The sequence below is a fragment of the Balaenoptera musculus genome, chromosome 20 (genome assembly GCF_009873245.2).
Source record: "Balaenoptera musculus isolate JJ_BM4_2016_0621 chromosome 20, mBalMus1.pri.v3, whole genome shotgun sequence".
NCBI lineage: Eukaryota > Metazoa > Chordata > Mammalia > Artiodactyla > Balaenopteridae > Balaenoptera > Balaenoptera musculus.
Genome location: NC_045804.1, coordinates 11,119,762 through 11,133,883, shown reverse-complemented (window position 1 = coordinate 11,133,883; position 14,122 = coordinate 11,119,762). Strand labels below are relative to the sequence as shown.

The following is a 14,122-nucleotide window of genomic DNA, read 5'->3' as shown; positions in this document are numbered from 1 at the left end:
AGCGCCGGACCGCGTCGTTGCCATGGCGGCGCTCGGTTGGGGTCCGGGGCGTCGACGCCTCGTGGCCGGAGGGCCTGCTGGCGACCAACGGCTCGGGAGTAGCGGCCGCCGACCATCAGAGTCAGCCTTTCCCCGCAGCCGTGGGGGAAGGAAAGTGGTCCCCGTCCAGGGCCCCTGACAGGATCTGAAAGTTACACTGACAAACAGATCTGCAGGAGAAAAGCACGTGTACACATTTTACTGAATTTCTACACGTACATGGGACCTTTCACCGGAGAGTGGAGACCTGAAGAAGTGACCAGAGCGGGAAGCTTTATACCTTTTGGATAAAGAAACAATGAGTTTGTGAAGAATTGTTAAGGCAGAGGGGTTTGGGCTGTGGGTAGTAAATGGTGAAACCGGATGGAGGTTTGCTCACCTTCTTGGCCTTAAACGCCCTGTCTCTGGTGATGAGAATGTCTCTCTCCTTCCTGGTACAGGGAGGGGACCTTTCACGTGGGAGATTTGGAGTGAAAAATGGGAGAAGCAGGAGTGATCTTGCTGCTAGTGTGTCCTGAACGCCATCACCAAGCATCTGCCGCCTACATGGCACCTTGATCTCCGTTTCAGTGACTCTTTTTGAGGACAGGACACAGTCCTTAGTGGGGCCAAACTCGTAAATTTGACCCGGTGGATCTTGGTGAGCAGAAAGACTTACTACGGACAACCTGTGGAACATTGACTGACCCCTGCTCTTCAACTGAATGAAGAGTAATTCCATTCTCTTTGTGCCAGGTGTTGTGTGAGATGCTGGGGTTACAGCTTCCTCATGGTGGAACTGCAATTGTGTTAAGTGCTGGAGTGAAAATAATATGGGAGCATTTCAAGGTCTGAGGTAGCAAAGAGGTTGGTATATTTGATGTACTGAAAGGCAGCCAGCTAGGCTGAAGTGTAGCGATTTAACCTGTGGTTTATATTCTACTAGGGGAATTAAGAGAAGTATATGGATAAGTAATCTAGTCTGAATATAGACCTCAAGAGGAAAATACAGGATTGGAGTCTGAGGTTCAGGAAAAGCTTCATATGGCATTTGACCACTGGTGGCAAATGGGAGAGCCAAGATTTACTCTGAGGTCCATCTGGGCTGTACTGTGTGTCAGCCTTGTTGTGTTACAGAGCAGTCAGGACACAGAGGCATTTCGATTTAGTAATCAGGAGTCATTCACTCCACAGGAGTCACTCCATCTCCACAGGAGGTAGTTACTGGGTGCTGAGGAAGGAGCAGTGCTCTGGGTTGAGGTTCTAATGTGCTTCAGGGTACAGGCGTGGTGGTGGGGAAGGAATGCTGGGGAATGTGGAACACTCCAAGTGGGCCTAGGTGTGAAGGAAGGGGAGCAGGGTGGAAGGCAGGCCTTTATAGGATGTGCAGTCGCAGGGGTGGCTTCCATGTGCTCCAGCTGGGCCCTTTCCCCTCCAGTTTCTCTCTGCTCTTGCCCCAGATGGCTTCCCGAAATAATCCCAGCTCCTCAGAAGGAAGCACAGTCCTGCTGTCCCCAGAATACACTTCAGTCTGATGAGGTTTGAATCTTATCAGCATTTGCTTTCTTGGGAGAAGGCACTTTCCTGGTGTTTTTGCAGTTGGAAATGAGATTCATAATGTTTGAGCACGGGATTAATTAGTGAAGAGAGAGATTAGAAAGAGCAGGAAGCAATAAAAATGCTAATCATGGTCACATGGATTGTTATTCAGCTCAAGGCCTCAGGCTTTCTTCTACCTTCTCATCTAGTGTCTCTCTAGGCCCAGCTGATACAGCGACCTTACACTTGGCGCGAACATATGAAGTCAGAGATATAGCAGTGCCCTTGCGCGGGGCTGGACATGGGTAGCTTTACCTACTGAGCAAAGCCCTTTCTTCACAGTGATTGTTTATCACTAGAAGTTTGTTTCCGGGTTGGAATTGCCTGAACCTAGGAGTGACTGAAATAGCTCATGACTTGTCTCAGTTAACACGTGACGAAATCCTACAGCCATTAATGAAAGGTAAATAATTTACACACATAGTAAGGTCTTAGAAAGAAGGAGACAGTGATCAGTTGTGAAGATTTTCAGATTAAGTCATCACCAACCTAGTGAATGTTCCTTCCTGGGCTGAAAGCAGACAGAACTGTGGAGCAGGAAAAATCCAGAATATGAATGGAAACGAGAATGAGTAGGCAGGGCTAGAGGGGAAGGTCAGGGTCAGTGAGGAGCTACTGAGGAAGGGAGAGTAGGTGGACTTGACCCAGACGCTGTGGGGAAGAAGACACGGGGCGGGGGGCACGTCTCCTTCGTGAACCAGCGCCTCTTCTCCTTGCTGCGGTTCCAGACCATGGGGTTCTCTCCTGGAGGAACCTCTTCATTTTAGAAGAGGAAAATGCAGTTTTCCCCTAAAGCAGTGTTTTGCCACTGGAACGAAAGTGGGCTGCTGGAAGTTTACTGTTTCTCTCTCGTGTCTATTTCCTTTTCCTGAGGTGCTATTTGCCCATCCCACAGCCCAGCCCCCTGACAGAGTCAGCTGTTACTCATCATTGGCTGGAGCTCTGCTATCCTCCAGGAAAGTCCTGTTAGGCAGGGAGTGGGAGGGCAGCCCTCTAGGATTAAGCTTTAGCCCCTGAGCCTGGCGACCAGGGAGCAGTGTGAAACTCCACCTCAGCTCTCCTGTCATTTTGTCCACAGGAAAAGTTTACCCTGTCACATTCTAAACCAGAGTGTATGTTTTCTGTCAAGAACCTTCCACTTTGGGACTTCCCTGGTGGCGCAGTGGTTAAGAATCCGCCTGCCAACGCAGGGGACACGGGTTCGATCCCTGGTCCGGGAAGATCCCACATGCCGCGGAGCAACTGAGCCCATGCGCCACAACTACTGAGCCTGCGCTCTGGAGCCTGTGAGCCACAGCTACTGAGCCCACATGCCACAGCTACTGAAGCCCATGCGCCTAGAGCCCAGCCTCCGCAACAAGAGAAGCCATCGCAATGAGAAGCCTGTGCACAGCAACGAAGAGTAGCCCCTGCTCGCCACAACTAGAGAAAGCCCACGCACAGCAACAAAGACCCAACGCAGCCAAAAATAAATAAATTAAAAAAAAAAAAAAGAACCTTCCACTGTATGGACACCCCTGCAAGGACATCTCCACGAACACATGAAACCATTCCCCAAAGCCTCTTCCCCAGAGAGGATTCTTTAGCAGCAAAACTCAAGTTTATTAAAACAGCTATGACAAGTATAACAAAGTTTACATCGGCCTGTGCTAGGCCAGTGTTTTTCTGTACAAACAACAAGATAATGCTAGATAATGACAGTTAACACTTTGAAAGCATAGCATACAAAACAACGTATCTTCATAAAAAAAAAAAAACCTTCATAAAAGTGGGAAAAAAAATTCTCCCTCCCACCCACCAAAGGAGGTCTTCATAGGCTGGCCAGCTCCATCCCAACTCTGAGGTATCAAAGGAGTTCCAAGTGCAAACTGAAGGGATGAACAAGCAACTCCCCCACTCTCACATCCATTAAACGCACAATCCAGCTGATATTGTGGCAGAGTGCCTTTGCATGGAATGATTCAACAATCACAGGTTACTACATGCAAGTGGATACTGTATCAAATCCTGGATTCCTGTGCTCCCCTTTATCAAACATGGTGAAGAGAAACCAAAATAATGGAAATGGAGCACGGATTCTTCTACGGCTCCCTCCAGTGGTGCTGAAGGGCCCATGGTGTCCTTGGCGAGCATTTTCTATTTTTGTAGCTCTCCCCATTCCATGGGCCCAATTTCAAGTTGATTGAGTCATCATCTCATTCAGAATATGTATGAAAAGACATTTACCTCTGACTTGTAAACAACTGTCATCCCAGGGCTAACAGGTGCTGAGCTACCTAGGAATAGGAATTAGTCCAGAGAGGTCAGAAGCATCAAGTAGATTTTGAAAAAAGGGCACAACACAGTTGAGAAAAGCAGCACAAGATCAGGGTGTGTTGACTATTCTTTATTTCCTTTTTCAGAAATGTGACTGGCTTCATATTCTCTCTGAGTGTTATTATGCCTTGGCTGAGACCCAAAGAAAGGACCAGATAGTCATACACTTGGGGAAATCAAGACCACACTAAGAGTTCATGTTTATTTTGCAGAATGATAGAGAGGCAAAAGCTTCCCCAAGAAATGCCAGAACCATGCCTTTGATCCAAATTTACACTGATAAACTTTCATTTAGAATTTACTAGAATACTAGAACTGGAAGGAAATCAAACTAAGACACTGAAAAGTGTCCTTGACTCTTGGCCCAGCACTCTTCACAATGAAAGCCTGTGGGCTCTGACCCTTGAAATTTGGCAGTGACTCATTTGCAGGCTTGGGTGAGGGCTGGCTAGTTTGGCCTCACGGCACTCACATAATGCCCTGACTTGTATTTGTGACAAGACAAAAAAGAGTCTGGCACTTTTTCATATCTTCTTGGAAACCTAGAAATATTTGTACAATTCTCTGAATTTAAAGGAATGGAAGAAAGAAGAAAGCCAGATTCTCGTTTGTGAGTGCAGAATAAACTAGAAAAGAAGACAAATTAATAACCCCATTTTCCCTCCCTGTCACTATGTAGTGGTCTGAGGAAGAAGGGCCTCGTGGGCTGGGTAAGTGCATGGTAAGAAGCTAGGACATCTGAGGCAAAGATTCCTATATGTGAAGCTGAGAAGCTATTTTTTGGTCTCTCCTGGAATGCAGAGGATGGTGGTTTGTTCTAGTTTCATATAATCTTCAATTCTCACCTCCTAATGAACGGTATTCAGAATATGAGAAGATAGTTTCAGAATATACACATGTTCCTGAAACAGCCTGGCTCTCAAAGAGTTGTCAGCCGGACAGCACATCTTGGTCTCAAATTTAGTACTGTGCCAATAGCTTTCCTTCTAAGCACGCACAAAGGCGATAGCCCACAAAGAAACCCATCCCACCAGTGAGGAGGCAAGAGCCTTCTCTGCCCAAGTCTCTTGCAGAGATAGAAAATGATTCTATCTTGTTTGTCGATTCCGTTTCAGTTCAGCAGCCATTTTCCACACAGAGACACAACTGGACAGCAGTATCTCTTCTGGGAACTGAGATTCCATTTCGGGAAGAATTTCACTCTCTTTAGTCTCCATGTAACTCACCAGCGTGTCTCTCAGGCTGAAAAACCAAGGAACAAGAGACAGCGTTAAACAGTCATGTGACATAAGGAGACCATCACTGGTCACTTTTTCAGGTCGTCAGAGAACCAAAGTGCTCATGAAGGCCAGAAATAACGAGTCAACCAGCTGCTGAGTTACTGACCTGGCACTAGAATCCTGGGTTCAAGGTTCTAGTACATCCCTGCTGCTCCCCACACTGCAGTGCACATACCCTATGGGATGGAGCTCCCCTTGATAGGGGCCCCGTCAGATGGTTCTAAGCACTCTAGTAATACATCTGCTTTACAAAAAAAGCCTCGCCATTCAAAACAAGCTTATATTCATGTTCATGATTTGTTGATTTGTTCATGATTTGTATCCAGTTCATGATTTGTATTAACAAAGATCGTAAATTCTCTAGAAAAGGGATCTTCTTTCCCTACACTAAAAGTCCAGGATAGTAAAGACTTCTTGAATAAGTTCAAAGAATACAAATGTAAATAGGCATATGCCATATACATAATGGAGGAAAATAGCAATTACGAAGTGTGTCGGTGAGGAAAACTGGAGTTTGACTATCTATTTAGAAAAACAGTAAAGCTAAATCCCTACCTCAGGCCACACATAAAAATAATTGGTTAACAAAACAAATGTAATATATAAAACTATAAAAGCACAGGAAAAAACATGGGAGAATATTTTATAACCTTGGGATAAGACTCTTACAGGTATATTTTTCCTATAGAGTCCTTGTAGGAAAATTCTGTCAGATTTGGCTTTATAAAATTAAAGATAGAGCATTTGTAACATAACAGATAAAAGATTAAGAAAAAGACAAACAGCCCAAAAGAAAAATAATCATAAGATATCAAGAGGCAATTTGGAGGAAGATATACAAATGGCTGATAAATATTTTCAGCTTCACCAGTAAATAGGAAAATACAACAAGCAAAAATGAGATACCATTTTTGGGCCATTAGATTGGTAAAAATATAAAAGATGAATAATATCCAATGTTGGGTATTCTTATACACTATACATTGGCGTAGCTTTTTCTATCAAATTTAAAATGCACATCTCTCTGACGTAGGAAGTCCACTTGTTATAATGAGAATATATGACTTTTTTGCAATTGGTAATGGTAAATCAGCAGGAAACCAATTTCTGCAGTAACATAAGAATGATTTTCATGTCTGTGGAAGATCTCGGGAGACGTGGCAGAATGTTGTGTGTGTGCCTCGCTCAGCAGGCTTACAAGCCTGTACCTCCACTCAGGGTTGAAATTCTCCGCGGTCTTGGGGTTCTTCAGCTTCAAGATCATCATTTCGTGAAGTTCCAGGAGGAAGGCATCCAGGCCAATCTGATTCAGGAAGGTGTTGAGCAGTTTAACATTTTCAGGGCTGAGATCAACTTTGTACCTTGGACTGATTTCCCCAAATGGCTCCTGGAATGAAATAACGACACATGACACACGGAAGCCTGGGAAGGGAGCGTGCGGCTCCCTTGGTCCAGGTGGACAGGAAGAGGCCAGACTCACTTTTCTCAGTCGAAGCAGATGTTCAGACTTGTGGGCAGAGAGGAACTGCCAGAGGGAGATGGTGTGTTTTAACTGGCATCTGTTTAAGGCCTGAAAGAGAACAGAACTCCTGAATAGGAGGTGCTGTTTTCACTTGGCCCTGCACTGATTCCACCTCCCTCACTATGGAGGCACCTCTGCTTCGTCCACTAATTCCCTGCCTCATCTCCAGAACGTCTCTGAAAGCCCTCTCCCCGCTGCAACATCTCGGGGTCCACCAGCGGCATGCAGTTTGCAGGCACGCCTCTGCATATTTGTGGCACTGAGTCTAGATTCTTAAGTTCCGAGCACATCTCCGCCTTTCCCATCAGTGTGTTCTGATTACACTGTGGACTGGCTGGGGGAGGGGGTGTTCTTGCCTCCCCTCCTTTTCAGGGGCTGCTTAGATCAGTACTCCCTGGGTGGTGGTATCCCAGTAGGAAGTGGGGAGACGATGGAGGGGGACAATGCTGATTTCCTTTGGAGAGAGGCTGACATGAGACCCACCTTTGAAACCTGTGAGGCCTGATCACCCATCCGCAGCATGTCTTGGATGTACACATTTAAGTGCATGTTTGGATCGCCCCCAGCTGTGCTCAGAAACCCCAACGTGACTTCTATGGCAGACAGAGCGTCACAGGCATCGCTGTAGGACTGCAGTTGTCCTCTGATGGCACTGATGGCCACGTTGGGGAGGGGGCTCTAGGAAGTCAAAAGCAGGATAGAGTTCATGGTTGGGGGGGCTTCCTGTGCACTGCTACTTGATAAGAGTGCTTACCTTCTTCACTGCTAAGGCCACAAAATGGGACAGACTCTCTAACTTAAAACAGCAGTAGGACTTCCCTGGTGGCACAGTGGTTAAGAATCCACCTGCCAGTGCAGGGGACACGGGTTCAATCCCTGGTCTGGGAAGATCCCACATGCCGTGGAGCAACTAAGCCCATGCACCACAACTACTGAGCCTGTGTGCCGCAACTACTGAGCCCGTGTGCTGAAACTACTGAAGCCTACGTGCTCCACAACAAGAGAAGCCACCACAATGAGAAGCCCACGCACCGCAATGAAGAGTAGCCCCTGCTCACCGCAACTACAGTAAGCCCGCGCGCAGCAACAAAGACCCAAAGCAGCCAAAAAAAAAAAAAAAAAAACAAAACAGCAGTAGTTAACACTTGGTGCTTGTTAAGTATCAGCAGTATTTAGGTATATTACAGAAAGAGAGATGAACTCACTGAATCCTCAAATTAACTTTGTGAAGATATGCATATGGACATATACATACATACAAACCACACACATATACGTCACACAGACCCCCCCCCACACACACACAACACACATAAACCAGAAAAGCAGGAATAAATAAGTTCTCTGGACCTTTTGCATCAGCATACACAGTCATGACATCATTGCTAAAAAACTACAAGCACAAGATTTCAATCTGTTTATACTCAACAAGAAAACTTCTGCTGATCTGCTGTCCTGTTTGCCCTCTGGAAAAAGCACCGGGCTCTGAACGTAGGGAGGCCCTGAAACTCTTTGGTGCTCATGGCAAATGCCCGGAGTGAGGGTGGAAGAGTCCTAACATGGATGGAAACACTCTGATAAGACAGAGGCACATGCAAATAAGATTGATCATCATCACCTGTGGCATTTTGTTCTTTATGTCCATGAAGAGACGTTCATAGTTCCAGTCACGTCTGTATACCAGAGTGGGTATTCCCTAAAGTGAGAAAGAAAAAAGTCTTTGGAAATGGAATCCACTGTGGAGGTTTCCATCAAATGACAATATATGCCTGAGCAGAAACTCAAATGTAGTCCCATGCTATTCAGTGCATCACCAGGCAAAGCAGGCAGCTCCTTGTTGCCACGTGATGTCCGTGTTTAACCCGTAATCTATGGAAACAGTGACATGAAGAACCCAGCCTGGCCTTTGTGGCCAAGCAGATACCGTCACATAGAATACTGTGGCCTGCAGACCGCCCAGGGAAGTAGGTCATGAGGACCTCCCAGTGGGACACTGAGCACAGACTGAACGAGGGGGCACTCTGCTAACAGGGAGAGCAGAGTGAATTAAAAGCAGCCTTGAGCTCAAACAGTTCACAGTCTAACTGCGGGCAGGGAAGGAGCATAAATATACTGAAGTACCATACCCTTGACTGGACCTGGAAGGAGCAAGTACAACCCAGGTAAAGAACAGATGGGGAAGTGCAGGGTGCATTCAGGGGAGGGAGAGTGATCCAGTATGTGAGGTTATGGGGTTCAACGTGGGGAAGTGGCTCGAGACAGGGTCAGGGCAAGGCCACAGGGCCTTTTGTGCCACATGCGCATCAAGGTTATCCAACAGGGTGGTGGGATGCAGATCTGGATGTAAGAAATGTGGGCTAAAGAGCCTGAAGGCAGGGACCAGTTGGGAGCTACCGTAGCAGTGGAACTTAAGGACAGATGCTTTGAACTAGAGCAGTGGGCTCTGGTGGTGAAACGGGGGTGCCTGATGGCTATGGTGGTAAAACGGGGGCGCCAGATGACAGACTGTGTGTGCAGACTAAAGGAAAAGGGGGAAAACAATGAGGTTTTGGTGGTGCCATTAATTATGGCATAGAAATCCGGACGATGAGTCCATTGAGACCTGCAGACACCCTTGGGGTAGTGAAGTGTGGATTCAGATGCATAGACAGCTCCGGAGAGCCGTCAGCCCCGATGGCAGGGGTGGTCATGGACACTGGGGGTGTGGAAGAAGGGTCCATTGGTCCCTCCTCACTTTGAAACCACTGTGATCAAAGCCACACTCAGGGCAACTTTTGCAAAACAGACACGCCGACCACATAAATACAGCAGGTCAGCCTTGCCTTGAGGGTTAGCCTGGGCTTGCCCTGCAGGAAGCGGCTGATGATCTGGCGCTGGATCTTCTCCAGGTCAAACTCCTGCAAGGTCTCCCCGCCCTGCTCCACGTGGTACTGGCAGTTGGAGAGAATTAGTGGAATCAAGTCCCGCTCCACTTCGTAGCTGATGATGTGCAGGTCGGCGACCTCAGAGGCATCGATGGAGTAGCTGGGGGACAGATAGATAGAGCTCAGCACTCCAGTCATGGCCTGGGGATATGGAGTCAGCTCCTGTCTGATGTTGCCACGGGCTGTGCAGGTGAAGGGACATGCAAATCTGTGACACTTGTGAGCGTGGCCGAAGGGTATCTGTTCGAGAAAGACCCGAAGCCTGGCTTGCTGTCCCCAGGCCTGGGGACCCTGCTTCCCTGCTTGTGCCGCCTCAGAAACGACTTCCTGGGCTGAAAGGGCGTCCCCTGCTGTGGGCCTGCACACTCACCTGTTGTCTTCCTTGGAGAACTTGTCTACTGCGTAGACAATTTCGTTGTGCAAGTTAATCAAGTAGCTGACTAAGGCGGTGGAGCAGAGGCCCAGGCCCTGGCGGCGCGGCAGGAATGACTTCAAAGTCAGTGTCCAGATCGAGGTTTGCAGCTGCAGTAGTCTTTAGGCAGCTTGATCTCACCTTTAAAACGACAGAGCGGCAGTCACCTCCCTGCTGTTTCTTTCACAGCATCAGGACTGGGAGCCCACCACGGTGGGAGCGGGGGCAACGCAGAAGCCACCTCAACAGAACAGAGCTGGGAACCAGGGGTGCTTTTGCTTCCCATCTCTATTTTATGTGCTGATAAGTTCAAATGTTCTCAACTCCTTTTGATACCGTATTTATAGACTCAAGAGGACTGAGGGTTTGCTCTTCCTGATATGTTATGCACTCATCTCAGACACCCCACCAAGAGTCCTCAGATCCAGCATTAGATGCACACGGCATGGCACTGTGCAGACGCGGAACAAGAAGAGTTAGGCTGGAGAGAAAGGGCCTTCAGAGAGGTGCTCCCGTAATGTTTAGTGTTAAAGGGGATTTGACACTTACCATTGGTCTCCAGCGATCGCCTCAGCTTGTTCCATGTCGACAGAAAGATACTGATTCTGTTGCAGGATAACTGCTTCAGCCCATCTGTCAAACAAAACACTTGTCAGAACTCCGAGATAACACCTACCCTGTCTAACTCTGTTGGTCAAACTAACAGAGTTACTTGCTCTTTGACCCCTACCTTCATGCCATCACCAACACGTTCTAAATGCTGTTTAAGCTAAAGCTGAGTTTGAGGAACCAGAGAGGGAGGTGCTTGTCTGTTACAGCAAAAGCCTCTAATGTGTCCCAGGGATTCACAGCACCTACTGCTTTGTGCTACAAGCTTAGGGTACAGAGCTCACATTAGCCCTGAACTGGAGTCTCCGAGTTGGACTGATCCTTTTGAACCACAACATGGATCGTCCTGATCCCCTATAAGAGCAGAGACCTACCTGAATTGTGACTGCTAATGAAACTTCTGATGGATTTGTATTCAACTTCTGAAACATTCTGGAATCGTTTCACTAGATTCCTTTGCAGGGCCAGAATCTCAGGCAAGAATTTCACCAGTCTCAGTTCTGCTTCCTAGAGAAGGGAAGACCACCAGGAACACTTTTTTTTTTTTAATCAGTCATCAATTTTATACACATCAGTGTATACATGTCAATCAGGAACACTTTTTAATGTACTGGGGAAACAGACTTCAAGGCTGGCTCAGGACATGTATTTGTAGTTTAATCTGGTCAACATGCCATTTTACATGATGACACATAATGATACTTGAGAATGGGGAACAGGCCACACCATTATGTCAGCAAGTACCTAGTGACTGCTTACAACGTGTTGGCCAGTGTTCTTCTACCCTCTAGAGGTTGGGGAGCAAACCCGTAGGGCCGACACGTCAAATGTGTTTGCCAGAAGCTGATGAAAGAAAGCAGCCTCTTGAGCCCATGAGATGGGCTAGGTGTGGAGAGGAGCTGCTGAGAGCAAGAAGACCAAGCTTTTAGGCAATGATGCTTGGCGCTATTCCGGTGTCGTTCTGAAGACCTAGGACCTAAGCTTCTTCAGTTTAATGGACCTGTGCACATCAGTGACAGATCACAGTATTAACACAATGGCCTTCCCACTGGGAACTCATTTTCATTATCTGACCCACAGAAATTTCTGAGTCATCTTACTTCTTCCTAGACTGCATACATTGGTCCATGGAGGGAAATGATTGGAAAATCTATTGTAGAGAATAAAAGTTCAAATGGATTAAAGTTAGGAACCGTGTGTAACTCTGGTTCTAAAAGATATGACACACACTTTACTGCTCTCCTCCCCACAATCCCACCACCACCCTCACTCCGAATGGTTCAGGAACAGGGAAGATTCTTTGTTTGTTTGATTTCGGCTGTGCATCCTCAACTCGAGATTTTTTATTCAACAGACACTCATTGGTGACTAACTGCTCCAGGCACTGGGGGAAGGGGTGAAGATGAACAGACAAAGGAAACATTTTCATTGTATTCCTTCTTGCTGAGTGATTGGGAGAGACCCTCCTGGCCCTCAAGTTCTTTACAGATACCTGCTAATTCCAACTCGTGTACATATTTCACCTGTGACTTTATGTTTCAAACAACTCATACAGATTGATGTGTTTAGAGATGTCTGCTCTATCCCTGAGTCTTCTGCCAGAGACATTCTATTCAAAAATCAAAGTAGTCTGATGGCTGTCCCATCCTCAGGACTAATCAGACTAAATGAGAGTGGGGCCTTCAGGTCTCCAGGGGACATGTAGGCAGCGTTCACGGCGAGGCAGCCTCACCTTCTGTAGGAACTTCCAAAGGATGGGCACTGTTTCTTTGCCATTCTTCTGCTCCACAATGTGCTGGAGGTACTCAATGGTGATCCTTTTCCTGCAGCTCCACATCTTAGAGCAGTGAACCACGCTATTCTGGGGCAGGTGGGGCAGGAAGGCCACCGGATCACCATACACGATTTTGGCCACAGGGTTGGAGCTGATGCGCTCATCTTGGCTGATCCGAGTGTTCACCGCCAGGAGGGTTTTATCTAGATGCTAGGTAAGGAAAGCGACATGGGATCTGGAAATGAGATGCTACTGCAGACAGGCTGGACACCTAGTGACCTTACCAGTGGGCAGATTCAGGGACCCGCCCTCCTCGTTTTAGCCCGTAATCAAATATTCATATTTGCCATCTTTTATTATAATTTATGTGATCCTTATTTGTAGGATTTTGTCTCCCCAAACAGAATAAGTCTCAGAGACCTATATTTAATTAATTAATTCATCATTCATTTATTTATTGATCTTGCCACACAGCATGTGGGACTTAGTTCCCCGACCAGGGATCAAACCTGTGCCCCCTGCAGTGGAAGGCAAGGTCTTAACCATGGACCGCCACGGAATTCCTCAGAGACCTTTATTTTATTACCATTATTTACTTGATGACTTCTATTTCCGATGGGCCTAGTTACTCTCAGTAACATTCTTAATCTGACAGGGTTTATTTCTCTGCCTCTTGCTCTCACATTCTGCTGTAAAAAGTAACGGAGAGAAAACTAGTGCCTGCACTTTCTGAACTCCCCAGTAATTCCTCAACCTGACACACTGACCAGCCTTGGGAGGGGACAGGATGGGTGGGGGCAACAGGAGGGTGGGGTGACCACATAGAGAACACCTAAATCTGTGGCTTAGCCTAGGGCTTCAATAAGGGACACCTCCAGAAGGGACAACAGACCGAGCACTCAGTAGAGGCACAGGAAACACCCTCCCACACTTTCCCAAAGTAGCCCTGTAGCTATGCATCACTTACCTTTAGTTCAGGCAGAATAATAGTCTCAACAAGCTTTTCCCAGTTGTTCCTCTCTTCTCTGGTTGACAATTCTGCGCCAAAATTTAAAGACCCTACAAAGAAAAATGTGTCTGTTACCCAAGAAACAAAAGCAGTCTGCACAAACACTAAATAAATGTTAAATTGAAATAATGCTCCTTTTGGAGGCGGGGGGTGGGGGCGGATTTATCTTCCTAAATTAACCTGAGCATTTAAAAATGGTTCCTGCTGCTACCACCAACCTCATGATCTTCATGAAGAAACTAAGAACTCTAAAAACTCTAACCCACATAATTATCATCTTAAAACCATTCTGAACAAAATTACTGAAAGGACAGTACTTTAAATCAGAAGCCCAGGGGCAAAATAATGGTGGCCAGTGGTAGCACCAGCTGCCTCAGCTGCTGCCACCTGGGCTTGAGGACGGAGGTGGGACCGTGTGGATGTCCGCGTGATGCAGAGTGCTGTGGAAACTGTTGGCATGCTTCTAGAATTTGGTCACTTTGTCAGTATGATACTGGGTGAGCTTACCTAGTTTGAAATTGCACTAGAATGAGAGGCTTAAAATAAAATAAAGTTTTGCTAAATGGAAAATATATACTGATGTTGGTTTCTGGCAAAAAAGCTCCTGAAGTGGGAATGGATTTTCTTGTGAAGTAGCAGAACTTTTTACTGCTATTGTT

General features: G+C 46.8%; 1 protein-coding gene across 1 annotated transcript in view; it reads right to left on the bottom strand.

Moving 5' to 3' along the window:
• Window positions 1-4,105: 4,105 nt before the first annotated feature.
• The window catches only part of RNF213 (ring finger protein 213), a 112,418-nt gene continuing 102,401 nt past the window's right edge, over window positions 4,106-14,122 (bottom strand). Inside the window, 13 exon segments of the mRNA XM_036836586.1 lie at window positions 4,106-5,175; window positions 6,422-6,600; window positions 6,694-6,783; window positions 7,219-7,413; window positions 8,354-8,431; window positions 9,558-9,759; window positions 10,030-10,142; window positions 10,144-10,179; window positions 10,181-10,212; window positions 10,621-10,704; window positions 11,055-11,187; window positions 12,413-12,664; window positions 13,422-13,513. Of these exon segments, the coding sequence (XP_036692481.1) occupies window positions 5,022-5,175; window positions 6,422-6,600; window positions 6,694-6,783; window positions 7,219-7,413; window positions 8,354-8,431; window positions 9,558-9,759; window positions 10,030-10,142; window positions 10,144-10,179; window positions 10,181-10,212; window positions 10,621-10,704; window positions 11,055-11,187; window positions 12,413-12,664; window positions 13,422-13,513 (1,640 nt within the window). The 3' untranslated portion in view covers window positions 4,106-5,021.